This window comes from Haliotis rubra, unplaced genomic scaffold, assembly GCF_003918875.1.
Source record: "Haliotis rubra isolate DU_JTF1 unplaced genomic scaffold, ASM391887v1 Scf1103, whole genome shotgun sequence".
NCBI classification, from domain to species: Eukaryota; Metazoa; Mollusca; class Gastropoda; order Lepetellida; family Haliotidae; genus Haliotis; species Haliotis rubra.
Window position 1 is genome coordinate 192,081 of NW_025765008.1, and position 26,346 is coordinate 218,426.

The window sequence follows — 26,346 nt, forward strand, 5'->3', positions numbered from 1 at the left end:
TGTGGAAGCCTGCCCCTCCATATTGAAACTGGCCGCTACAACAGACCTTCCAACCCATTGGAACACAGAGTTTTGCAACTTCTGCCCAAATAAAATTGAAAACGAAATTCGCTTCCTCTCAAAGGTTAAAAAACATACGACATTAAACAAACATATATTTACAGCCCAACAGAAGTCATGGAAGCACTGGATGATTTAAAATGCGTTGTATATAAAACATTTTGCATGTATGTAAAGATTTGAACATTGGCTATAAAACACAGGAGTTCATGTCGACTCAAAGCAACGTTTGCGTTGTGCATGTTTTGAGATTTGAACATACTGAAGTGCGAAACAATGCCAAGATTATCCAACGCTTAACGTAACAACGCTATTGGCAGACTGGAGAGTGGGACCAGTCAAGCTGAGGTTGCAAGGCAGTTCAACCATAAACAGGTTATGGATGCGACTCAAGGCCACTGGAGGTGTTTCCAATAGACCAAGATCAGGAAGACCAAAAGTTACCACCCCAGCTCAAGATCGATACATCCAAGTTCAACACCTCCGTGATCAGTTTCGTTCAACCACCGCAACAGCAGCAAGCATCCCTGGTTTGAGGAACATCTCCAGTCAAACTGTCCGTAACCGTCTTCGGGAACATGGAATCCGCAAAGACGCCTGGCAAGACAAAATGTCCTGAAACAATGCCACCGCAATGTCTTCAATGGTGCACAAGATATCGAGTTAGACCAGTGCAATGGTGGAGAACCGTCTTGTTCACAGATGAGTCCAGATTTCTTTTGAGGAGAGCTGATGGCAGAGCACGTGTCTATCGTTGATGTAATGAACGTTATCAACGCAACTGTGTGCAGGAGGCTGATCGCTTTGGAGGTGGTAGTGTCATGGTTTGGGCAGGGATAAACCATAACTTCAGGACAGAGTGGGTGTAGAAATCCTGAGAAATCTGAATGCGGTGCAATACAGAGATAACGTCTTGCAACCCCACGACGTGCCATTTCTAAGACATCATGGTGGTGTGTTCCAGCAAGACAACTTCAGACCTCTGTTTCTAGGGGCTTCCTGCATGCTCACAATATCCATATCTTGCCATGGCCTGCCAGATCACTGGACCTATCTCCCATTGAGCATCTTTGGGGTACGTCAACGTTGCCCACAACCCCAGAATCACCAGGAACTCCTTCAGGCTGTCCAAGAGGAATGGATGAACATTCCCTGACTAGCTGTTCGCAACCTGATCGCTTCCATGGGACGTTGATGTCAGGCAGTGATAGAGGCTAGGGGAGGGCACACTTGTTACTGAGGGCTTTCAGGACAAAAGACTTAAGAGTTGTGCACTATAAAATTGTTTTGTTGCCAACATCCACTTTTTGCCAACATGAGTGATAGCAGAAATATATAATTGTATCAATTTTAATGTGTAACATTTCGTTTTTTGGAGAGTATATTTGTTTAAACCATGAGTGACAAAACCCCCCAAAATATCAAACGCACTGCAGTTAATGTCCGAGATATGTTTTTTTTAAACGCCAAATATTCATTTAACTCCCGCCACACCCCCTATATCCTTTTCTCAGGTATTATTTTACCCATTTTATGCCACAGATTTATTTTTTACCTATGTGTTATAAATATGTTTTAAATTCTGTCTGTCTGTCATATGCAATATACTTTGCTCACGTGGGTTTGGATGTGTCTGGCTTTCACAAGCTGTTGGTGATCCATGTGCTTTTATTCACATTATGACAGAAGGCTTGAGCAACTTGTTTTACCGAAATTGGACATTATAAGTTGTTCACTGGTCATGAGGGGGGCATGGGTTGATGTACCCTCGATGTTTGTTTATGTTCTTTTTCATCGATTTGCATTCACAAAATATCGGTAATTTCCGTATATCATACATCATTTAGTGTTATTCGAGATAAAGAATTACTACCACGAAGCACCAAATGAGGCACCAAATGAGTTGCCATTGACTTGCTTGTAAGCGGGGTACATTGAAAATAATAGAAGAGCGCTCAGCCAGTCAGAAAGCGACATTTGTGTGTGAGGTAAGATAACTACTCTTGACTCTGTTCTAATACAGCCATATTTCCCGGTTCTCGTAAAATCCACTTGCGGCAAAAGATCGCAACACGAATTATCTCCCTTCTTTCTATCCAATCAGAACACGTGTTACATCGACTTAGATTCAACTTGACTAACACAAGCAAATGTGAGGCCACAAATATCCCCCATCTGCCGGGGACTTCTGTTACACACAAGACGTTTAATGGCTAGCTTGTCTGTTGTCAATGAGGGCGATGGAGACGCCACTGATCCACCATAACATGACTGAGTTCTGTCTAGAAGAAACGTTTGCGCATCGTGCAGGGGAAGAGGTTTAGTTTTCTCGCAGTATACGGAAATTACAGAGGCCTTGTGAATGATCACTTTTGAAACAACGTGCTGATTGCACAACTAAATCTGATTGCCTCCAATCACAAGTCTTGAACGCTCACACCATGAAAGGGCCGTATTAGAACAGAGGTTACGTAGGAAGATATGACAGGAGTAACCTCTGTGGGAAGAGAATGGTTATAAGTTATATACAGAATATAAGTATTTTCTTGAGCCAAAGGGGTATCTGTCCTCCAATTTGGAATATATATTCTGTAACATATTGATCAAATTCCATGATGGTGTCTTACGTTTAAAGAATAATGTAGGCAGGTGGCAAAATATTGCTGCATATCTAAGAATGTGTCTTGTGTGTAAAATAGATCTAGAAAATGATTATCACTGTTTGTTGAAATGATCGGCATATAAAGAACTTCGGGGTAGATTTTTGCCTACAAATTTGCAAGTTAATATGATATACATTAGTAATATCATTAAAAGAACAAGAAAACATGAAATGATTACCAATCTAGCTCGTTTTATCTATTATGCATACGAAATCAGAGTCAGGTTAGCAAAATAGAAAACAAGTATTAAACTCCTATAGATTACAGTCCAGTTATACATATATATGTTACTAATATATGTTACTCCGGGAGTAAGATAATCTATGCTGGTAGACAGGTAGATGATTTGCATTTGGAGAAGATTTTCACGCCTGTTTTTGTTCATGCCTCCATACCTGTTTGGAATATGTATATTAAGACAAGGCAAGGCAATGCACATGTCAATGAAACCTTCTGTGCTTCAGTGTGAACATAATCTGTGTCAGTGTCAATGATATCGTTCAAGCCTCAATAAGAAAATGCCTTGACGTCCAATGTGTTAGCAAGGCCTTCTGTTCTGCAGGATAATAATGTCTTGGTTCCAATGTCAAGTATTTTCTTTGCTTCAGGACAAGTTCCACCTGTCAGCTGATAAGCTGGAGGCAGCTTACAATAAAGCTCTCAGTGAGGTATGTATAAAATATCCAATACAATACTAAAACTTACATCAGAACACGATCCAATCATATGTCCAAAGAGAAAATCCAAGAAAATCAATGGGATAGCTTATTCTTCTGGCGAATAAAGATTGAGTGACCACAGACCACAGACCTAATGTGTCAAGTATGGCTGATTCCCCAGGCTGGCCATAAAGACAAAATGGCTCAAGTAGGGAAGGGCTAATGGTAGTGTGTTGAGCAGTGAACTGTAACCACAAGGCAGGATAGCAATATGTGGAGGTACAACTTCTTTATGCAGCGACACACTTCGGTGTAAGTTCAAAGAACTCAGTCTCATGTTGTAAGTATGTCGTAAGCATGCTCAGTGAACTGGCTGTGAGTGATAGTAAAAGGAAAACTGATTTCTATGGATAGTCAACTTCTTTATTTCAATGACTGCGACGTTTCAGTGTAGGTACTAACAAGTATCACTTGCTTGATAACGATGTCAGTACCTACACCGAAACATCGCACTCATTGCAATAAAGAAGTTGACTATCCATAGAAATCAGTTTTTCTTCATCTTCACAACTTCTAAAATGCCACTCAAAGAGATAGTTAAAAGGCAAGCTGAGTAATATGATAAAATAAAATGACTAAAAGTACGCAATGAAATTTCAATCATTTATCATTACATGAATTCTACTTTATATACAACACATACAAAATATATTATTGACTCATAAATATGTTCATGGTATAATCAGAGGCCCAGATAAGCTGCATATCCGGGTAAAATACACATATAAAATTTCCAATTACGCATTGAAAAATAATTGTTGCATACCCATTATGCATTTAAAATGTTAGATACGCAAAAAGTTTAAAACAAATGCGTACGGAATATATTTATAAAAATCGCTTGCGTAATGAAAAAGACATCGATGGCTATCAAATTGTACTGTTAGTATAGGACAAGTGCTGTACTGTCCATTTATGATGAGTGATTTTTTTATGAACTCATTTCCATTATATTTAATTTGGTTTTGATTAGGTATGACATAGTCATAAAGCAGAACATACCTGCTTAGTAGACTTACTCAGTCACATAATACTTAGGTGAGTAAAATGACTGAAATACGCACATACTGTATTTGAAAGCAGTGGGTAACGGAAAATGAAATACCCGCTCAACATTCATAATACCAACTCCAAAAAAATACAGTGGGTACAGTACCCACATGAAGTAAATCTTATCTGGAGCTCTGTATAGTCACAATTGTTCAACCAACTCTGCTTTTAGAATAGATTTCTTATCAATATGGAAAGAGTTGCTTCTACGGCATTTTAGGGTGAAGTCCCGATAACTGTTTTTAACTATGTCGAAGTGCTAAATACCACAAAACGAATGTTTTATATTTTTTACTGAGTTTAAAGTGAGATAAGCTGAATTATAGATGAGTGTTTAAATCAGGGATGGCATGCAGCTCTTCCTTCAGTTGGTGGTGATGTTCATTGCTAAAAAGCTATGAGTTGTTTTCCAGTTGAGTTTATCACAGGGGAAATCTGGTTCAGCTAACAAGCTATGTTTGCTTAGGTCAATACCCCTGTTGTTAATAACTTAACAATAACTAAGTGTACTGAACACATATATCCAAAGGATATGCATGAAGTCAATATACTGAAGTCGCTGGTGCCTGCGAAATACCAAAGTATAGTCATGAATGGCTTGGCCGACAAGCTCTCAGGAGCTTATTTGAAGGCAGCTCCCATATGTAAGTATATGTACATGTACAAGTAAATACAGAAACAGATGGCTCAATGATGATGCCATTCTTATTTATCAGCTATTAAGAAAAGGATATTGCATGAATATCAATTCATTTGTTTGGCAGTCAATATCAAAGTATTGATGAAGTAGATTCCAATAATATATGTTCGTCATTGCTAGTGAGCGATGTACATCCCCATAGCACTAAATCCATTTAAATAGAAAGATGATTCTTGTCATAATTCAGTGTATGTATTGCATGTGAAGAGATTTTGTACAGTATTTTCGTTTAGATGTTCACTTAATAATAAATAATAATGAGAAGTGTTATAATGCGCTAATCTCCACGCAACAAAGCATGCTCCAAGCGCTAACACCCTGATTATTATTACCCCGGATAACCCAAGCTGCCTGTTAGGCGCTAGAAGGTTATAGTCACATGACTTTACCCAACCGGGTACCCAGTTTCTGCTGGGTGAACAGAGGCAATTTTGAACAAACACACTTGCCTAAGGTGAGACCACATGCATCACATGCGCTTTGTTGTGGGGCAGGACTGAAGTCCTAGAAACTCTCAGGAGTCAAGCTCCCAACACGGTCACCCATCCGAGACCAACGTTGCTTAATTTCAACTGATTTGTGACCTGAGCGCTATGCACAGAACCATGTGCCACCACATCTGTCAAACTTATAGACATTCAAATCACTCCAACGGAGCCTGAGGCGAGATTAGATAGAATGGCATATTCCTGATTCAAAGTTTAGTTAAAAGATAATGGTTTTGTTGTTGCATATGTCTGCATAACGAAATTTTTTTATCGGGATAAGGTATCAATATTTTGACTTAGTGAGTTCCATGGTTTTATCATACTAGCTAAACACTAATCAGCTAACTTCTCTATATGACTTCATAGCTAAAGCGTTAAACGACAGAAAAGAAGTAAGAGCGGTATTTTGTGATGTTAGTAAAGCATTTGATAAAGTTTGGCATAAAGGAATCCTGCATAAATTAAAATCCTATGGCATTCAAGGTAACCTACTAAAGTGGTTTGAAAGTTATTTGAATGATAGAGTTGTAATTCATGGACACATAACAAATCCTAGACCAGTATTGAAGCAGGTGTCACACAAAGATCAGTCTCTGGACCCCTACTGTTCATAATATCTATATCAATGATATTGCATATGGTACTGAAAGCAATATTAGACTTTTCACAGATGACATGTCTCTATATGTTATAATTGATGACCCTGACATAGAGGCAGACTGCTTAAATAATGCCATATATCGAATTTAAAATTGGGCCAAAATATTCAAGCTTTCATTTATTCCTTACAAACAGAAATCAATGCAAATTAGTAGAAAACAAAACAGCTTACCTCAGCTTACAATGAACGTTTTTTATAATTGAAAACGAAGAAAATCACAAGCACCTACGCTTGATCCTTCAAAATAACAGATATTCACATCAATTCTATGATCATGAAAGTTAGTTTATTGATTAACTGCTTAAGAAGTTTGAAATATTGACTATCGCATAAATGTTTAGAAATTATCTATGCATCTTTCTGTTTTTTTTACTATTGCGGACACATTTGGGACAACTGTACTCAAGAAAAGTTCATCTTACTAGCAGTGGGGGTATTTACTAGTGTATTTTACGTCACACAAAGTAATTTAATGTTATATATTAATGTAAAACTATAGTACAACTTGTTTTAATTGTTTGCCAAAATCCTTTAACAACATTAAGTTAATTTCAACACAAATAAATCAAAAGAGTAATGCGATGTTATGTAGAATTTGACCGTTATACTGACAATTGCTGAAACTTCAAACAAGAATTTCCAAATACATTGTCTAGTTCATCTAAAGTAATATTGAATGCCTTACACTGGCATTTCTATAGTTATAAACAACGTCAAGGAGTTATGTGACATGGAAATATATTATTTGCTCCATAGTAGTTATCCAATGTATCACTGTAAGGTAATAAACATTTAATACAACTGTGACGTAAAATACAGTCAAACATAACGGCTGCAGTACACATTTTCAGAACACTGCAAATACAAATAAATTAATGACATATCTTTAACAAATGTTTAACAATAAACGTTGGATTATATAGGCATTTATGTTCATTTAACGCCAGTACAATCCAATTGTATTATACGTTACAGCAACTGTATTTTATATCACGTTACGAAAACCATATGGTAATTTCAGTATGTTTTATACATGATACATCTCATTAGAACATCTTCATTACACGCATTGATAAACGTTTAACAGTTTGACTTGTACAAATATACAAGAATCCTAAGGTTGAAAGTTCAGTACTTACATACTGATGATTTAACCCGTCAGAGCTTCAGATCATGAGCAGCACGCACATTGAAATCAGCATGAATGATGCAACATGTTTTCATGACGTCATCAAAGTTGTTAGTGACATATGCACGTTTTGTTAAATAGTATATATGGAACTGTAACGTAAAATACATCAGTCATAATTATGAGCCACGCAAGTTAAATGATATAGTGCGAACATAAGAGACAGGAAAAGGACTTCGGTTGCATACTCCTTACCAGATAACCATACAGATGTGCTCAGGTTATGTATAAGGTCTTGTAACGTCACAAAACGTAAAATACACCCTTATCTATACTGTATATGATTGTATCTTCCCAGCATATTAATACCTTAACAAGTTATTACAACAAATGGATTTGTCATTCAATGTCTTCCTTAAAATTACTGGATGTATCTTTGTTTCTCTTTTGATGTTGTTTTCTTTCTTTTGGAGCATAACGTAAAATACCAAAGAATTGGCAACAGTGGAATGTCATTAACATTTGCCTGATACCTTCACATATTAGCTTATATGACTACAGTAAACTTCAGCATGATATCTTCCAGATGATGCCTGAAAAGATAACATTCACTATCACTAGTGTTAGTTTGATGCAACAAATATATACACAGTCACTGGCGACATGCAACTAGTATGTCATGTTTTACATATCGTAAGAATATATTTGTTTAGGTATTATGAAATTATTATGTATTATGAAATTAACACGGTAACAATGTATCTTTATTTCCAAACTAACTTTTGTGAAGAAGTTCAATATTTTTGCACTTACAATCATGCGACAACACAATAGAATAAATGTGCATGTTGTGTGAGAATGAATGAATTTAGCTACACAAACATGCTCTGACATGTGAGGCAGACAACGGGCACCTTGTATGTACATTGTCATATATTTATTGTAACTAATGAAATAATGAAAGGTCTGGTTATCTTTATATTGTTTTTTATTACAATAATGTGCAATAGATGTTAGGAACTTTCTGGGATTATTCCTAGAAGACCTGCCTGTTATTATGAGATTCTATACAGGATATATGTACTTGCTTGTATGCAGAAGGCATATTTCATGATGAAACTATCGCTTTTAGTCCAATAGAATGTATCAATATGCCATTCTGTCACTGGACTGCCTGGTCTGTCAGTTGACTGTCTTGTGGGTGTAGAGTCTATTGTGTGGCGTCTTCCAGCGAACACTTAACCCTTTATTCAAATTTTATCAGTTGCATATTTTTTACGTAAGCCTTTTATAAAAGTGTGCATACCCTGAACAGCAATACTAGTGAATACCTGGTGGGCTTGGTGGTTTAATGTATTCCGTTCATTCATTTCTCACCCCCACTTTGCTGTGGCCGATACATATAGTAACGTTAAGTATCACTATAATGAGAGACAGAGAGAGATTAGGGGAGGCCAAAAGTGACACGCTGTTGGTAGATTTTATTTCTTTATAAACCGCAGCTCTGGTCATGGAAGAAGTTATACTCAGCCTGAATACTGAATTCATCACAATACATAGTGTATGTAAATAATGCTATACAGTTTGTTATCACTCACAGGGGCACACTGTACGCGGCCTGCTTCTCATCAACCCCCATAATCCACTTGGCGACATCTACACGAAGAAGCAACTCCTCGACTTGTCTCACGTTTGCACACAGGTAAGGTTTGTTGAGATGTCGGATAGCTGTGTAAGGCATCTTTATCTGTTTCGGTACCATTGTCGACAATCTGTTTCTCATACATTTTTTGAGTATTTGTCTAGAGTGCTTGTATCGATAGCTCCTGGCACACACCCATCTGTGATGTTGTGTCAGATATCTGTGTCAGATATCTGTGTTTGATATCTGTGTTAAAGTGTTTCAATTCAATGTCAAGTCCGGTAGCAGTTATCATTATTGGACAAAATAGTCGAAGCACCTATGTCAGGTACCTATGTACCTAGAGTACCTATATACTAAATACATACAGGATATTCCTGTATAATGTAGCACGTACCCATGTACCTGTATAATGTAGAACGTACCCATGTACCTGTATCGTTAAGCATGTACCCATGTACCTGTATCATGTAGCACGTACCCATGTACCTGTATCATGTAGCACGTACCCATGTACCTGTATAATGTAACACATACCCATGTACCTGTATCGTGTAGCATGTACCCATGTACCTGTATAATGTAGCACGTACCCATGTACCTGTATCATGTAGCATGTACCCATGTACCTGTATAATGTAGCATGTACCCATGTACCTGTATCGTGTAGCACGTACCCATGTACCTGTATAATATAGAATGTACCCATGTACCTGTATAATGTAGCATGTACCCATGTACCTGTATAATGTACCCATGTACCTGTATCATGTAGCATGTACCCATGTACCTGTATAATGTAGCATGTACCCATGTACCTGTATAATGTAGCATGTACCCATGTACCTGTATCGTGTAGCATGTACCCATGTACCTGTATAATGTAGCACGTACCCATGTACCTGTATCATGTAGCATGTACCCATGTACCTGTATAATGTAGCACGTACCCATGTACCTGTATCGTGTAGCACGTACCCATGTACCTGTATAATATAGAATGTACCCATGTACCTGTATCGTGTAGCATGTACCCATGTACCTGTATCGTGTAATGTACCCATGTACCTGTATCATGTAGCATGTACCCATGTACCTGTATCATGTAGCATGTACCCATGTACCTGTATAATGTAGCATGTACCCATGTACCTGTATCGTGTAGCACGTACCCATGTACCTGTATAATATAGAATGTACCCATGTACCTGTATAATATAGCATGTACCCATGTACCTGTATAATGTACCCATGTACCTGTATCATGTAGCATGTACCCATGTACCTGTATAATGTAGCATGTACCCATGTACCTGTATAATGAAGAATGTACCCATGTACCTGTATAATGTAGCATGTACCCATGTACCTGTATAATGTAGCACATACCCATGTACCTGTATAATGTAGCATGTACCCATGTACCTGTATAATGTAGCACGTACCCATGTACCTGTATAATGTAGCATGTACCCATGTACCTGTATAATGTAGCACGTACCCATGTACCTGTATAATGTAGCATGTACCCATGTACCTGTATCATGTAGCATGTACCTGTATAATGTAGCACGTACCCATGTACCTGTATCGTGTAACACGTACCTATGTACCTGTATAATGTAGCATGTACCCATGTACCTGTATAATGTAGCATGTACCCATGTACCTGTATAATGTAACATGTACCTGTATCGTGTAGCATGTACCCATGTATCCATGTACCTGTATCGTGTAGCACGTATCAATGTACCTGTATCGTGTAGCACGTATCCATGTACATGTCTTCACACGCTACCGTGCACCACCCATCATACCCAAGTACATTACTATAAACATCCTCCCATCTTCACACGCCACAGAGCACCACCCATCATACCAATGTACACTACTATAAACATCAACCCGTCTTCACACGCTACCGTGCACGACCAATCATACACAAGTACACTACTATAAACATCCACCCGTCTTCACACGCTACCGTGCACCACCCATCATACCCATGTACACTACTATAAACATCAACCCGTCTTCACACGCTACCGTGCACGACCAATCATACCCAAGTACACTACTATAAACATCCACCTGTCTTCACACGCTACCGTGCACGACCAATCATACCCATGTACACTACTATAAACATCCTCCCTGTCTTCACACGCTACCGTGCACCACCCATCATACCCATGTACAGAACTATAAACATCCTCCCGTCTTCACACGCTACCGTGCACCACCCATCATACCCATGTACACTACTATAAACATCCTCCCGTCTTCACACGCTACCGTGCACCACCCATCATACCCATGTACAGAACTATAAACATCCACCTGTCTTCACACGCTACCATGCACGACCCATCATACCCATGTACAGAACTATAAAGATCCTCCCGTCTTCACACACTACCGTGCACGACCCATCATACCATGTACAGAACTATAAACAACTTCCCGTCTTCACACGCTACCGTGCACGACCAATCATACCCATGTACAGAACTATAAACATCTCGCAACTGATCACTCCATGCGAGATGCATATTCAAATAAAGTAACCAGAGTGTAACAAATGTGATTCTATTAAACATCACAAATAACCTACCAGTTATTTAATTTCCATTTATTTTCATTTAAGTGCACTGGCAATCACTAACTGTGGTGATGTGAATGCCCACGAAATATTCAAATCTCTGATGCATGTTTATGTATTAGCATAAAAGGTTAAGTCTGTTTTTACATACAGCATTCATATTTCCCATTTATAGAAGCATATGAGCATTTCAATATAAAACGCTTGCAGCCATGACTTGCATGTCATCATGGACGAGATCTACGCTCTATCTGTATTCCAAGAACATGCCACCTTCACCAGCGTCATGACTCTTCCACTGCCTGACATCATGAAGACGCATATTCTCTGGGGATTTAGCAAGGTAGATGAACTATATAGCTAATGAGCATTGTGCCACACAAATCGTTGCCATGTTACATATTACAAGGATGACACTGAGAACAACTGAACACAATGTTATATTTTGTGTACGGGCAAATGATAGCAATGCTAGGACATTTGTGAATTGGTTACTATCGTTGTCTTCTCTTCACTATGACAGGAGATGACAATCATTGTCTTACCTTCACTATGACAAGAGATGACAATTCTTGTCTTACCTTCACTATGACAAGAGATGACAATCATTGTCTTACCTTCACTATGACAAGAGATGACAATTCTTGCCTTACCTTCACTATCACAGGAGACGACAATCGTTGTCTTACCTTCACTATGACAGGAGATGACAATCGTTGTCTTACCTTCACTATGACAGGAGATGACAATCGTTGTCTTACCTTCACTATGACAGGAGATGACAATCCTTGTTTCACTTCACAATGACAGGAGATGACAATCCTTGTCTTACCTTCACTATGACAGGACATGACAATCGTTTTTTCTTCCCTATGACAGGAGATGACAATCGTTGTCTTACCTTCACTATGACAGGAGATGTCAATCATTGTCTTACCTTCACTATGACAGGAGATGACAATAGTTGTCTTACCTTCACTATGACAGTACATGTCAATCATTGTCTTACCTTCACTATGACAGGAGATGACAATCATTGTCTTACCTTCACTATGACAGGAGACGACAATCGTTGTCTTACCTTCACTATGACAGGAGATGACAATCGTTGTCTTACCTTCACAATGACAGGAGATGCAAGCCTTCTCTTACCTTCACTATAACAGGACATGACAATTGTTTTCTCTTCCCTATGACAGGAGATGACAATCGTTGTCTTACCTTCACTATGACAGGAGATGACAATCGTTGTCTTACCTTCACTATGACAGGAGATGACAATCGTTGTCTTACCTTAACTATGACAGAAGATGACAATCGTTGTCTGACCTTCACTATGACAAGAGATGACAATTCTTGCCTTACCTTCACTATGACAGGAGATGACAATCGTTGTCTTACCTTCACAATCACAGGAGATGCAAGCCATGTCTTACCTTCACTATGACATGACATGACAATTATTTTCTCTTCCTTATGACAGGAGATGACAATCCTTGTCTTATCTTCACTATGACAGGAGATGACAATCGTTGTCTTACCTTCACTATGACAGGAGATGACAATCATTGTCTTACCTTCACTATGACAGGAGATGACAATCGTTGTCTTACCTTCACTATGACAGGAGATGACAATCGTTGTCTTACCTTCACTATGACAGGAGATGACAATCGTTGTCTTACCTTCACTATGACAGGAGATGACAATCGTTGTCTTACCTACACTATGACAGGAGATGACAATCGTTGTCTTACCTTCACTATGACAGGAGATGACAATCCTTGTCTTACCTTCACTATGACAGGAGATGACAATCATTGTCTTACCTTCACTATGACAGGAGATGACAATCGTTGTCTTACCTTCACTATGACAGGAGATGACAATCATTGTCTTACCTTCACTATGACAGGAGATGACAATTCTTGCCTTACCTTCACTATCACAGGAGACGACAATCGTTGTCTTACCTTCACTTTGACAGGAGATGACAATCGTTGTCTTACCGTCACAATGACAGGAGATGCAATCCTTGTCTTACCTTCACTATGACAGGAGATGACAATAGTTGTCCTACCTTCACTTTGACAGTAGATGACAATCATTGTCTTACCTTCACTATGACAGTAAATGACAATAGTTGTCCTACCTTCACTTTGACAGAAGATGACAATCGTTGTCTTACCTTCACTATGACAGTAGATGTCAATCATTGTCTTACCTTCACTATGACAGATGTCAATCATTGCCTTACCTTCACTATGACAGATGACAATCCTTGTCTTACCTTCACTTTGACAGAAGATGACAATCGTTGTCTTACCTTCACTATGACAGGAGATGACAATCATTGTCTTACCTTCACTATAACAGGAGATGACAATCGTTGTCTTACCTTCACTATGACAGGACATGACAATCCTTGTCTTCCTTCACTATGACAGGAGATGACAATCCTTGTCTTACCTTCACTATGACAGGAGATGACAATCATTGTCTTACCTTCACTATGACAAGAGATGACAATTCTTGCCTTACCTTCACTATCACAGGAGATGACAATCGTTGTCTTACCTTTACAATGACAGGAGATGCAAGCCTTGTCTTACCTTCACTATGACAGGACATGACAATCGTTTTCTCTTCCCTATGACTGGAGATGACAATCGTTGTCTTACCTTCACTGTGACAGTATATGTCAATCATTGTCTTACCTTCACTATGACAGGAGATGACAATAGTTGTCTTACCTTCACTTTGACAGAAGATGACAATCGTTGTCTGACCTTCACTATGACAGTACATGTCAATCATTGTCTTACCTTCACTATGACAGGAGATGTCAATCGTTGTCTTACCTTCACTATGACAGGAGATGACAATCGTTGTCTTACCTTCACTTTGACAGAAGATGACAATCGTTGTCTGACCATCACTATGACAGGAGATGACAATCATTGTCTTACCTTCACTATGACAGGACATGACAATCATTGTCTTCCCTTCACTATGACAGGACACGACAATTATTTTCTCTTCCTTATGACAGGAGATGACAATCATTGTCTTATCTTCACTATGACAGGAGATGACAATCCTTGTCTTACCTTCACTATGACAGGAGATGACAATCGTTGTCTTACCTTCACTATGACAGGAGATGACAATCGTTGTCTTACCTTCACTATGACAGGAGATGACAATCGTTGTCTTACCTTCACTATGACAGGAGATGACAATCGTTGTCTTACCTTCACCATGACACGAGATGACAATCGTTGTCCTACCTTCACTATGACAGGAGATGACAATCGTTGTCTTACCTTCACTATGACAGGAGATGACAATCGTTGTCTTACCTTCACTATGACAGGAGATGACAATTGTTGTCTTACCGTCACTATGACAGGAGATGACAATCGTTGTCTTACCTTCACTATGACAATACATGACAATTGTTTTCTCTTCACTATGACAAGACATGACGATCATTTTCTCTTCACTATGACAGGAGATGACAATCGTTGTCTTACCTTCACTGTGACAGTAGATGTCAATCATTGTCTTACCTTCACTATGACAGGAGATGTCACTCGTTGTCTTACCTTCACCATGACAGGAGATGACAATAGTTGTCTTACCTTAACTATGAGAGGAGATGACAATCGTTGTCTTATCTTCACTATGACAGGAGATGACAATCGTTGTCTTACCTTCACTATGACAGGAGATGACAATCGTTGTCTTACCTTCACTATGACATGACATGACAATCGTTGTCTCACCTTTGTCATGGTAGGTAATTATGAAACAGGTGACAGTCTCTGTGCTATCTTCATCATGACAGATAATTTATTAACAAAGGAAAGAGTCAGTTTGTTACCTTCTTCCTGGAATGTCACAATGATTAAGAATAGACCTGTAATACCGTTTATTACATACTGTAGGACCTTGGCCTCTCCGGGTACAGATGCGGTGTTCTCCATACAAGGAACCGTAAGATCATTCAATATGCAGAAAAAGTGGGGATTTTCCAGCAGGCAGCCGCCTCGGTACAACTGAAGCTGCAGGAACTTATCAAAGACAAAGGTGAACCTTGACATACATATGCATGATTCCCTATGTATAAGGTGTCACGCACGAGGAAGTCAGCACAGTCTTCTGCGTCTCACTGTATCGATGACACTCAAAACCTGTCACTTGATGCCTCTCCATCTCATAATACAGTCAAATCCCGATGAGTCGAATGCCGGTGTCTCGAATATTATGCATAACTCGAAGTACCTGTTGGTCCCGACCATTCCCTGTTATAGTTGTCATCATTTGAATACCGGTTGCACGAATTCGTCTCATAAATACACACGATGACTCGAGAAGGGAATTTGGTCCCATGAGATTCAAACAACAGCAATCTTGTATACATAAGCCGAAGTCAGTCAATGAGAAGTTGATTGGTGTAGCAAACTGATCAAATTAACAAACCAGCGCGGCTCACCTTTCCGCCATTGACAGGTGAGTTCAAAAGGCAGATTAGTGATTTTACGGAAATCACTGTCTGTGCTAATCAGACTGGAACTGATAAGGTGTCCCTATTAGTGATAGGGAAATCATTAGGTAAACAAATGATTAGGTGGAGGAATTAGGACTGGATCATCTTTTTTCTACCCTCATAGACAAACCTATGTCTCGAATACATCGATAAGACGAATTTATTACTTGGTCCCCAGCGATTCCACTCATCGGGATTTGAAAGTACTTATGTCTGTCACATCCTATATTTACGACTCGACGTCTTATTGAAAGTCAATGCAAATGTCTATAGTTTGGCATGAAATGCATGTGGACCCGTTTTTTTGTAAATATCTCTTCATCCAATGACCCAATCGATCTCAAACTGTGCAAGTGGATGTTTTGTCAGACAACCTAATCACATTGTAAATCACCGATTTTAAGCATTTGTATTAAAGAATCTGTCTATGTAACTGTCAACAAAAGAAACAGCAGAACGCAGAAGGCTTGCGGAGGGAGGGAGCCAATGACCTGTAACAGCGGCAGTGTTGGGTCATAAAGGTCAACGTTTGTCAATGAAGGTCAGCTATGCTGATGACCCTTATGTCAAAAGAATCTAACTTTGGATGCCTACCTTTTTGTACAAGGTTTTGTTTATTGGTTGTTGGTTTATTTTTCACAATTGTTAGCACGATGTTCTTTTTCATGCCAAGGGCAAAAGTTGCATGTTTCATGTAATCCGACACCTTATAAATCGGTTTGCTACGTTTGCTCTCTTTTTTTAAAAAATTAAACACATTTCTAATTAAACATTTAGCATCATCTGAATAAGCTTTCATGATGACAGCTAGAAATAGTCAATGTGAATGATCCAAACAGTCTATCACTGTTACAGGTCATTGGCTGTTTATTTTGTTGACAGTTACATAGACAGATTCTTTAATACAAATGCATAAAATCGGTGATTTACAATGTGATTAGGTTGTCTGACAAAACATCCACTTGCACTGTTTGAGATCGATTGGGTCATTGGATGAAGAGATATTTACAAAAGAACGGGTCCACATGCATTTCATGACAAACTATACATCTCGCTATACTTGAGAAAGTCAGTACATGTATCTGTGCCTCAATGACAGGTGAAAGTGTTGTTGCTTGCCACATATAGCAGTAATAATGCACATTATGATCCAATTTGCTACTGTGTGGACAGAATGGCTTGACCACATCTACTTCCCCACATACAAGCAACGTCTCAACGACAGCATGACGTATGTCACTGGACGACTAGCAAAGTTGGGGATTACAGTTCATCAAAGCAAGGCTGGCTTTTTTGCATGGGCAAACATGTCGAAGGTACTCTGATAGCAAAACATCGGCAAAATGTGAGAAATAATAATGAAGTAAAGAAGCTCTCCACACAAGTGCTGGTACCAGAGTTAGGGGTGCCTTTAACTCAGTGCTATACTAATCTAGGTACTGGTGATAGCAGGTGGCATACTCAGAGCTTACTAATAGTGCTGGAAGAGTTAGGTGCTTAACTCAGTGCTATACTAATCCAGTGCTGGTACCAGAGTTAGGGGTAGACTTAGCTCAGTGCTATACTAATCCAGTGCTGGTACCAGAGTTAGGGGTAGACTTAGCTCAGTGCTATACTAATCCTCAAGCTGCCATTTTGCTATACTAATCCAGTGCTGGTACCAGAGTTAGGGGTTAGCTCAGTGCTATACATTGCACCTACAATTTCACTTCAGTAGGTCGACAATTTCACAGTGCTGGTACCACAGTAAGTACACTTGCTAATTTCACCACAGTAGGTCGACAATTTCACAACAGTAGTTACACAATTTCACCACAGTACAATCAAGACAATTTCACCCCGGATAACCCACCTGTTAGGCGCTATAAGGTTATAGTCACAACTTTTTCCACCGGGTACCCACAGTAGGTGAACAGAGACAATTTTGAACAAACTCACTTTCACAACAGTAGTTACACAAAACTCTTTCACCACAGTAGGACTCGACAATTTCACAAACTTCACCGATTTGTGACCTGAGCTTTAAGTAGTTACACAATTTCACCACAGTAGGGTCGACAATTTCACAACAGTGCTGTTACACAATGCCATTCACCACAGTAGGTGATCATGTGAGGATCCTGTGATTTTTCACCACAGTAGGTGATCATGTGAGGATCCTGTGATTTTTGCTGACTCACACTTGACTGGAAACACCATGCACCAAACTAAATATTTTATCTCTAAATGGTTGCGATGACTTCATTTCTTGGATATTTATGATATGCTATTATCTATAATTGTTCTTGGTCTTTTCGTCAAATCATTTGCACCAACATATGCAACATTTGTACATACCAATATCTGTATTTATCTATTCGTTCATTCGTTTCACACACGCAAGCACATCCATCCATCGACCTTTCCATGCAAACATGCTAGATACATGCATGTGTGTATACCGTTTAGTACCTGGATACTCCAACCTTACGAGGCTGAGGACCAACTCCAGGCTCGCTTCTATCAGTGGAAAGGTTGCTACATTCTAGCTTACATTGCCTCCAACCAGATGGAACTACTCCAGTTGGGTGAGTCTACAGTGCAGAGCAGTAGGCTGGTTCAGGATTGTTGCCTCCAACCAGATGGAACTACTCCAGATGAGTCAGTACTACGTTGTTCCAACCAGATGGAACTACTCCAGTTGGGTGAGTCTTACGTTGCCTCCAACGATGGAACTACTCACTTACATGCCTCCAACCAGATGGAACTATCTTATGTTACCACTTAGCTCTACGTTCCACAATTAAATTATGATCAGCACATCTTGTGTACACCCAAACGGAGATTGATATTTCAAGTTATGACATAGTAAAATGGCGTAGCAAAGACAATATGGCCCCGGTGTTAGGGGATTATTGTCCAAAACAACCATCGTAATCTTTTGAAAAGATATTTTGTCATTGTGGCAAGTCATGAACATTTTGGCTGTGAAATTGCCAAAACACAACAGATATCATACATAATTATGATGTTGCCAAAGAGCCACGGTCCTTGTCCAACGTGGACAATTCAGTCGATGATGACAAATTTTTCACATGCCCCGAAGTGGTCATTGAGTCCGGATAGCTACAGAATGCAGTAACCTCTCTGATGACGGTTTCCCTTGTAGAGCCAAACATTTGAGCAGACCCCTCTCTGCGATAATTCAATGGCTCATTCTCACTTCGCTCCTGACAATCTTGGCGTATTGATGTGTTCCTTTAACACATATACCAGTAGCATCCTTAATCATCTGTGTTTTCTACTGTTACCGTAAAACATTCGATTCATATGATTTACCAAATCAAGATTTGCATATCTGTAGTGTTATTGCAATACATACATAATGCTTGTCACATTCAAAACTCAGTTAAAAATATGTTTTTTGGTTTTTTTTCAAATTATCAAATGATTCAAATGAACACCAGGTGTACACTTTCATTAGGATGATGGTTTATTCAGCTTGTTCGTTTACTTTCTTTAGGATGATGGCTTTTTCTGCGTGTTCGTTTACTCTGTCACCATTATGTTTTCCACAGGTATCGACAGGATAGAGACGGTGTTACAAGGCGCTCGTCAACTATAGAGTACTTGAGGCATGATACACCAGCTTTAGATATCGCAAGGACCGCTTTAGTAGTAATAACCCGAAAGAAGTCACGTTGCTAATGTCGTGCAAGTCCTTTATAACTAGAGCTGTGACAATATATCGTAGTATCAAAAATTGTGATACTTTATCTAACGATAAATATATATCGATACTTTTTTTCGTATCGTGATATGCATCATTGACCTTAAAATTGTTAATTTTTACTGGAAACTGACCGTTATTTCAGAATTTACGCTGTTACTTGCTATCAAAATACACTTTTTTAAAGAAAATAACTAAAGATAGCATATCGCGTGTGCATCGAATTGAATCGAATCGAATCGTTCCAAAATATCGCGATACATATCGTTTCGTGAAATTTCTGTATCGTCACACCCCTATTTATAACATGCATTGTTTCAATAAATAATCAGCGTTATTGTCTTTTGATTGATCTGTTGATACAAATGTACACTCATTCAGACTGATCTCCATTCAGATACATCCATCCATTAGGAAAATAAACTTCCTCCTTTGAAATTTATGCAGTGATCAGATACGTCTTTTTTATGTTTATAAGTCTGAACCAAGTGATTTAGCACACAGATTTCAAGTTGTCTGATCTACACTTGGGCTGCATCAAATTTCCAAACAGCTGCGTTTTGAAAACTGTGCTCCCTTGTAGAGCATAACTACACATGGGTACAGAGTTAAGCTACCTCAGAATATCCTGAAAAGGGTTTACAGGTAGACTGCACAGTAAGAACAAGTTCCAGTGTTCATGATTTAAATATACATAGACTTGACGAGTTTAATATAACGATTCAACATCCTAGGGTTGACAGTGTGGAAACTGCAGAATAGGCTGAACGATTGTGTTGCTCCAAGAAACCTTATCAAATCCCAACAGGTTAATTATTTCTTAGCTGTACTTATGTAGCAGATGACTTAAAACGATTCAACATCAGTTATACATATTTCAACCCTCTTCACCTCGACCTTCCACCTGACTGAATTTCACTTCCTTCCAATACTGATCGCTACTCATGACTGTCAAATGAGGCTGAAGGGGTCGTTCGTCGGCACGGGTACTACAGATGTGTACCCCAGGTATGTTTCTATATACAGAAATGTACCGTAGAAAAAATCATAATACAGAATTGTACCCTTGGACGATTCCATTCTGCATTGTGGAGTTTTCTTGATCGGAACTGTCATACTGTTGTATTACATTTGATTGTGTTATATAAGAGCATACACAGTAACGGTGCACAACGTACATCACCCGCATTGAGCTGAACGGGAACAACTACATACGGTTTTGGTTTGGGGTTGTGGAATATGGACTCGTCCGTCGTTTAGGGTACCGGGTACGTTTCTGTAGTTTGACTTTTTTAGGGTACATGTCTGTATACAGAAACGTACCTGGGGTACATATCTGTAGTACCTGTGCCGACAACGACCCCTACCGTTCAAGATGACAGTACCACTTCGGACATATTGCATGAATCCAGAGGATGTTCTCAGAATTGTGGGTACTGTCAACATCACCACCAACGGAAACACCTGTGAGCTGTTTCCGTTGTGGGTGATGATAATAGAGACACTTCTCAAGTTTATGACCAACAAATATCCTTCCCCGTCAAAATGTTTGGATTGCTGTTCACACAATTGTGTGCTCCAAATCAAACGTTGTTTTCACTTTAAAATGAAACAGATATATTTATACTGATGTGTTACATCCACTCATATACTGTTACAAGCACTACAAATGAAACAAAATGTTCCGGGCCTCCTACATAACATAGCCTCAAGACTAGATGGGTTAGGGGTCGGGTTAGGGGTCGGGTTAGGGTAGGGGCTCCTACATAACATAGCCTCAAGTCTAACCGTGTTAGGGGTCGGGTTAGGGCAGGGGCTCCTATTAGGAGTTGATCAGTGATCATGACGGGCAGGTAACTCTGTCAAAATTTAATAACTTGAAGGGACATAAAATCCCCTTTTTATACATAAATGTGCACAGGAAATGGAAAGAAAAGTTACCTTCCCTTTTATTGCAAATGGCTGACATAGATTGGAGCGCCTTTCCAAGGTTGGAACATTGGCTCATTTTCTGAGGGAGTTTTGAGAATTATGGTATGATTATAAAGTAATATTTGACATATGTGTTCATGTCATTGTTTTGTAGTATGGATGGTTGGTTGGTTGGCTGTTTAAAGCCGCCCTCAGATATAATCCAGCAAAATGACAGAGGTCTGCAAACAATAGAGTTTGGACTAGACAATCCCTTGATCAACATATTATGAGCATCGATCTATGCAAGTGGGATATAATGACTTGTGTCAACCAAGTCAGGGAGCCTGACGGACAGAGAAAATGATGACATCATTGAAATTTATGAGCACTACCCTTCTGTCTTCAATTTAAAGCGTTCTGGGTACATATCAGGTCTAAGCATTAGAGTCATTTTGCAAGACTAATCCCAGGTTTTAGCCTTTGTCCCTTAAATTGACGGTCGTGTTATTGAATGCAGATACTTGATATATCAAACATTCAGACAGAAATTTGTGTTTGGGTCGGTTGTGATAGTAATAGTGTGGAACAAATCAACCTTTCTTGTTGAGGTTAGGGTTAGGATAAGGGCTGCTATGCGATGTTGATCAGATAACATGAAAGGGGCAGGTAACTCTTGTCAGTTGTTGAATTGCTTGAAGGACCATAAAATCATCCTCTTAAATTAAAATGTGGACAGGGCAATGAAAGAGTTTCAGGGTTAAGGTTTGGGTTGGGACCTGCTATACGAAGTTGATCAGTGATCATGGCTGGGGTAGGTAACTCTTGTTAATATTTCACTTACCTGAAGGAACCAAACATACACACACACTCTGTATCATTGAAAGACTTGCCTCTCCTCTCATTGCAAATGGCTGATAGAGCTTGGAGCACTTTTTCAACTTTGGAACTTCGGCTCATTTTCTGTTTGCCGTCAGATAATTCAAAATTAATTGAAAGTTAGTGTATGAAATAAGGCCCGTCCAACCGCCCGAGATGGTCAAGATTTCTGACGGACGGTCTAAATTGACAGCTAGCCAGCCCGATGGTCTGGTAAAAATTGTAGATGTTCCATATATCTGAGTATATTCACCATATTTGGTCTGGCTAAATCCATTTTGGGCTGGTAACATTTTAAAGTTACATGCCCTGATGTCTGGCTGGGTTTTTGGCTTATTTCATACACTGCCTTTTGTTTTGACTGTAGACCCAGAGACAACAGAGCAACGAGCTGTTAACGAGTGAACTATTTCTTTAACGGAACTACTTTGAAGGTACATCACCATGCGACCTCGGCTGCATTTCAAAGATCCTCTCGCGGTTCTTGCTTGTGTTTCTTTACGATTTCTAGCCCTCAAATACACTTCAAACACCCGTAACTCTGAAACCAGCAGTCCCATTTCGACCAAATTTTGTCTCTTCATGTATGTTACCAGTGTTGATTATACATAAACGATGAACTGGCAAACAGAAAGTGGTTCATCAAAGGGGTTACCTCCAGCTGGAATGAAGTTGTTATCTGGAATACTCCCGATGTTGTTGATCAACGTCTTGACCATGTACTGTGGTCCTCCCAAACACTTTGGTTCCAGCTCAAACTGTTCTTGCATCATCCAGTAGCTGGTCCTCATAAATGATGAAGGTGCCTCCTCCGTGGCAGAATCACTAGTAGTTGGCTGGTATGTGGTCTGAAAATGAAACATACAACTTTATCGATGACAACTTCATGTTTATTGCATACAGCGATATTTCGATGTAGGTTCTTAAACCGTTTTCAAGCTAAAAGTGACTGCAACTTTCCCCGTTGTTCATCACACCAACATCTAAATTCCATTCAAAGAAGTTAAACTGTGTACTATTTTCAGCTTTGATTAGCCGAACGTTTGACTACATCCTTTTATTTGCTTAGATTGACTGTGGACCATTTCTGTTACTACACTGGAGTTTGGTACTAAGCCGCTTTACTGTCATGCGCGTCTCCTCTATCCTGGGGTAGGAGCGATTTGGGTTCATGTAGGAGCGATTTGGGTTCATGTACGTGAAGATCGGCAGTTAATTAATTTCATCATCTGTATTAATTCAAAGAAACTACAGATGTATTTCTATCACCCGTAAATACAATAAAGTGACATGAACATAAATGTATTAGTTCACATACTTTATTTCTACTTCCTCCACCTACAACCAGAACTGATGATTAAATATAGAATTGTGTACACATGGCTCATTTATAGTGTCACATACTTCCAAACTCTCTAATGTGATGTATGTAATGCACTGTGCTGCAAAGGAAACGCGTTGCAATTTGTTTGAAATGTTGTAAGTGTAACTAACCATTCCATTAAGTCGGTATGGAACTTGGGGCATCCAATATGGTGTCACAAAACCATCAACAATGAACCCCAAACATGAATTGTGATCTTTACCCTTTATAAAGGTTTAAGTCAAACACCAGTTCAATAGTCACAATACACAAGAGAATGGCTCGTGGATGAATCCAGGTATGTGACCAGTCGCCCACCTGCCTGGGTCACCATGGACGCCTACCGTTGTGGTCTACCTACAGAGTCGCACCCATGGGTCAAGCACCTTGCACCCCACAACACCTGCACCCATGCACCCATGGCTGTCAGCTGTCAAGGCCAAGCGGAGCAGGATCAGCAGATGCTGTGAGACATGAGTCCCCATGTTTGTTGTACAGCTTCATCTTTAGTTGTTGCACCAGGACCACGCACAGTGAGATACAGGTGGGATGTCGATGACCCACCTGGCTCAACATCCACATTCTTAACAGTTACAGCTCCCAAGGAACATGTTTGGAACTAATTCGGACGTCGGATTGCAGCGAAAGCATGCATTACGAAATTTCATTAGATGTAATTTTTCATATCATTCTATGATCTTCAAAAAGCCAATTCAGTTGCACAGGGCCCCATCAGCCATATGTATACAGTGATACATTGTAAAGTGTTGGTACAAGTACAGCAAGGCGGAGATTTAAGGTATGGAGGATATAGCAAGTCAGGACTTTACAGTGGAAGATATAACAGTCCATATACAGTGGTTCACAGGTCAAAGAACAAGTCTATTGTGGGACGTCTTCCAACAACATTTATTCCCAAACACAAGGAAGTATGGATCATGGAGTTCTGAAAACAATAATGAGCTCTCATAAGTATACAATATATTCTCTATTATCTACTCTCTCTTTGTCATTTGTACACTCATAAAACTCAGATAAATAACTTCTTCATAATTCAGAAATGTTTACACTTAATCTCTCATATAATGAAGTGTTTGTATAATATATGTGACGTCATAACTATGCCTCTCTGAATCATGAACAATAAAATATTGAGATTAAACTTTACACTGCCAGAAATAATCTATCATACCCTGAATATAATAAGACAATTAATAACATATCTTACAACTCCAATCTACACTCAAAAATACTGCAATGTACTTGTAAACAAACATCACTGTCACACGCAAATTCTTGGAAACAGTGCATCTCTGACTCTCAATTCCAAGAAATGGAAGTCCTACTCTATTTGACCAAAGGGGTGACAGGTGGCCAAAACATATTGAAATGTAGGTCATACACTGAAAATAACTCTGATTTAAAACACTATAAATATACACCTTCTCTCTAATATACTCGATAGATGATCTTGACAAGGGAACGTGTACATAAAATGCTGATATCTAACAATACCTGTACTCTACATAATGGACTCTTCCAAATCTCAGTCTGTTTCACTGCACTCACATTTAAATGCAAAATAATGAAAAACCTACAGTTTGACAATAATAATAAACATCATATTCAAATTCTACAGCTAATCAAATACCTGAAGAGTGTGTCTCCCAGCAATAAACATCGATATATCTCTGTGAATTTATAACTTCTGTCCTCTCGCATGCTATCTCACATCCAACACTTTACGGCAAAAAACAATATGGCGCCAAGCAAGGGAGTGCTCATTAAACTAAACATCTCCGGAAGAAATCATTATCAAATTATTCTCTTACATAATCAACCTTAATATATAAATGAAGATAAAGACCAAACATTATCATAAATATTCAAAACATACAGTAAGGTACTCACTCATTCAAGTACATCAATGTATGGGTGGTATAGCAGTCTATATGCAGTGATACAATAGATTTCATAAGGTTTTATACAAGTGTATCAAGCCATGGACGATATAACAGTCCATGTACAGTGATGCATCATTTTACGGGGTGCTATACAAGTACATGAAGGCCTGGAACATATACCAGCCCATATGCAGTGTTATATATGTTCTGCCTTATGTCATACCATTTGATAAAATTACTCATCGTATACACAGTACAACTTGAGGGTTTCTGAAACTTTTGCGTATCTGACAGCGTAGAGGTAGTTTCTGCCA

General features: G+C 39.1%; 2 protein-coding genes and 1 long non-coding RNA gene across 5 annotated transcripts in view; 2 read left to right on the forward strand and 1 right to left on the reverse strand.

The window, feature by feature from the left end:
• The window catches only part of LOC124286903 (probable inactive 1-aminocyclopropane-1-carboxylate synthase-like protein 2), a 31,148-nt gene extending 12,353 nt beyond the window's left edge, over positions 1-18,795 (forward strand). The window contains 7 exon segments of the mRNA XM_046723345.1: positions 3,332-3,391; positions 9,071-9,160; positions 9,162-9,172; positions 11,925-12,057; positions 15,665-15,806; positions 17,440-17,582; positions 18,715-18,795. Coding sequence (XP_046579301.1) covers positions 3,332-3,391; positions 9,071-9,160; positions 9,162-9,172; positions 11,925-12,057; positions 15,665-15,806; positions 17,440-17,582; positions 18,715-18,744 — 609 coding nt within the window. The 3' untranslated portion in view covers positions 18,745-18,795.
• A 43-nt stretch (positions 18,796-18,838) lies between these two features.
• Positions 18,839-20,312, forward strand: LOC124286913. Its single transcript, XR_006901148.1, has 2 exons — positions 18,839-18,906; positions 19,824-20,312. It is a non-coding gene; the product is annotated as an uncharacterized LOC124286913 (long non-coding RNA).
• A 1,418-nt stretch (positions 20,313-21,730) lies between these two features.
• Positions 21,731-25,929, reverse strand: LOC124286884. 3 transcript variants are annotated; one of them, XM_046723325.1, is made up of 3 exons: positions 24,260-24,442; positions 23,421-23,613; positions 21,731-22,128 (listed from the first exon to the last, which is right to left on the reverse strand). In XM_046723325.1, exons 1-3 carry the CDS (start codon positions 24,290-24,292, stop codon positions 22,043-22,045), a joined length of 312 nt encoding a protein of 103 aa, XP_046579281.1. In that variant the 5' UTR covers positions 24,293-24,442; the 3' UTR covers positions 21,731-22,042. The 3 variants fall into 3 exon arrangements, 2 of the variants coding, with proteins under 2 accessions (XP_046579281.1, XP_046579288.1); XM_046723332.1 differs by lacking the exon at positions 24,260-24,442 and adding an exon at positions 25,780-25,929 and having other exon boundaries at positions 21,737-22,128; XR_006901144.1 differs by lacking the exons at positions 21,731-22,128; positions 23,421-23,613; positions 24,260-24,442 and adding exons at positions 25,037-25,074; positions 25,780-25,929.
• Between the last annotated feature and the right edge of the window lie 417 nt (positions 25,930-26,346).

Coding starts and splice junctions, on each gene's coding strand:
- LOC124286884 (XM_046723325.1), bottom strand. CDS start 24,292: ATGCCCCAAGTTCCATACCGACTTAATGGAATG. Junction 23,614..24,259: donor CATACCGACTTAATGGAATG/GTTAGTTACACT, acceptor TTTCATTTTCAG/ACCACATACCAGCCAACTAC. Junction 22,129..23,420: donor CAACTTCATTCCAGCTGGAG/GTAACCCCTTTG, acceptor TATTGTTTGCAG/ACCTCTGTCATTTTGCTGGA.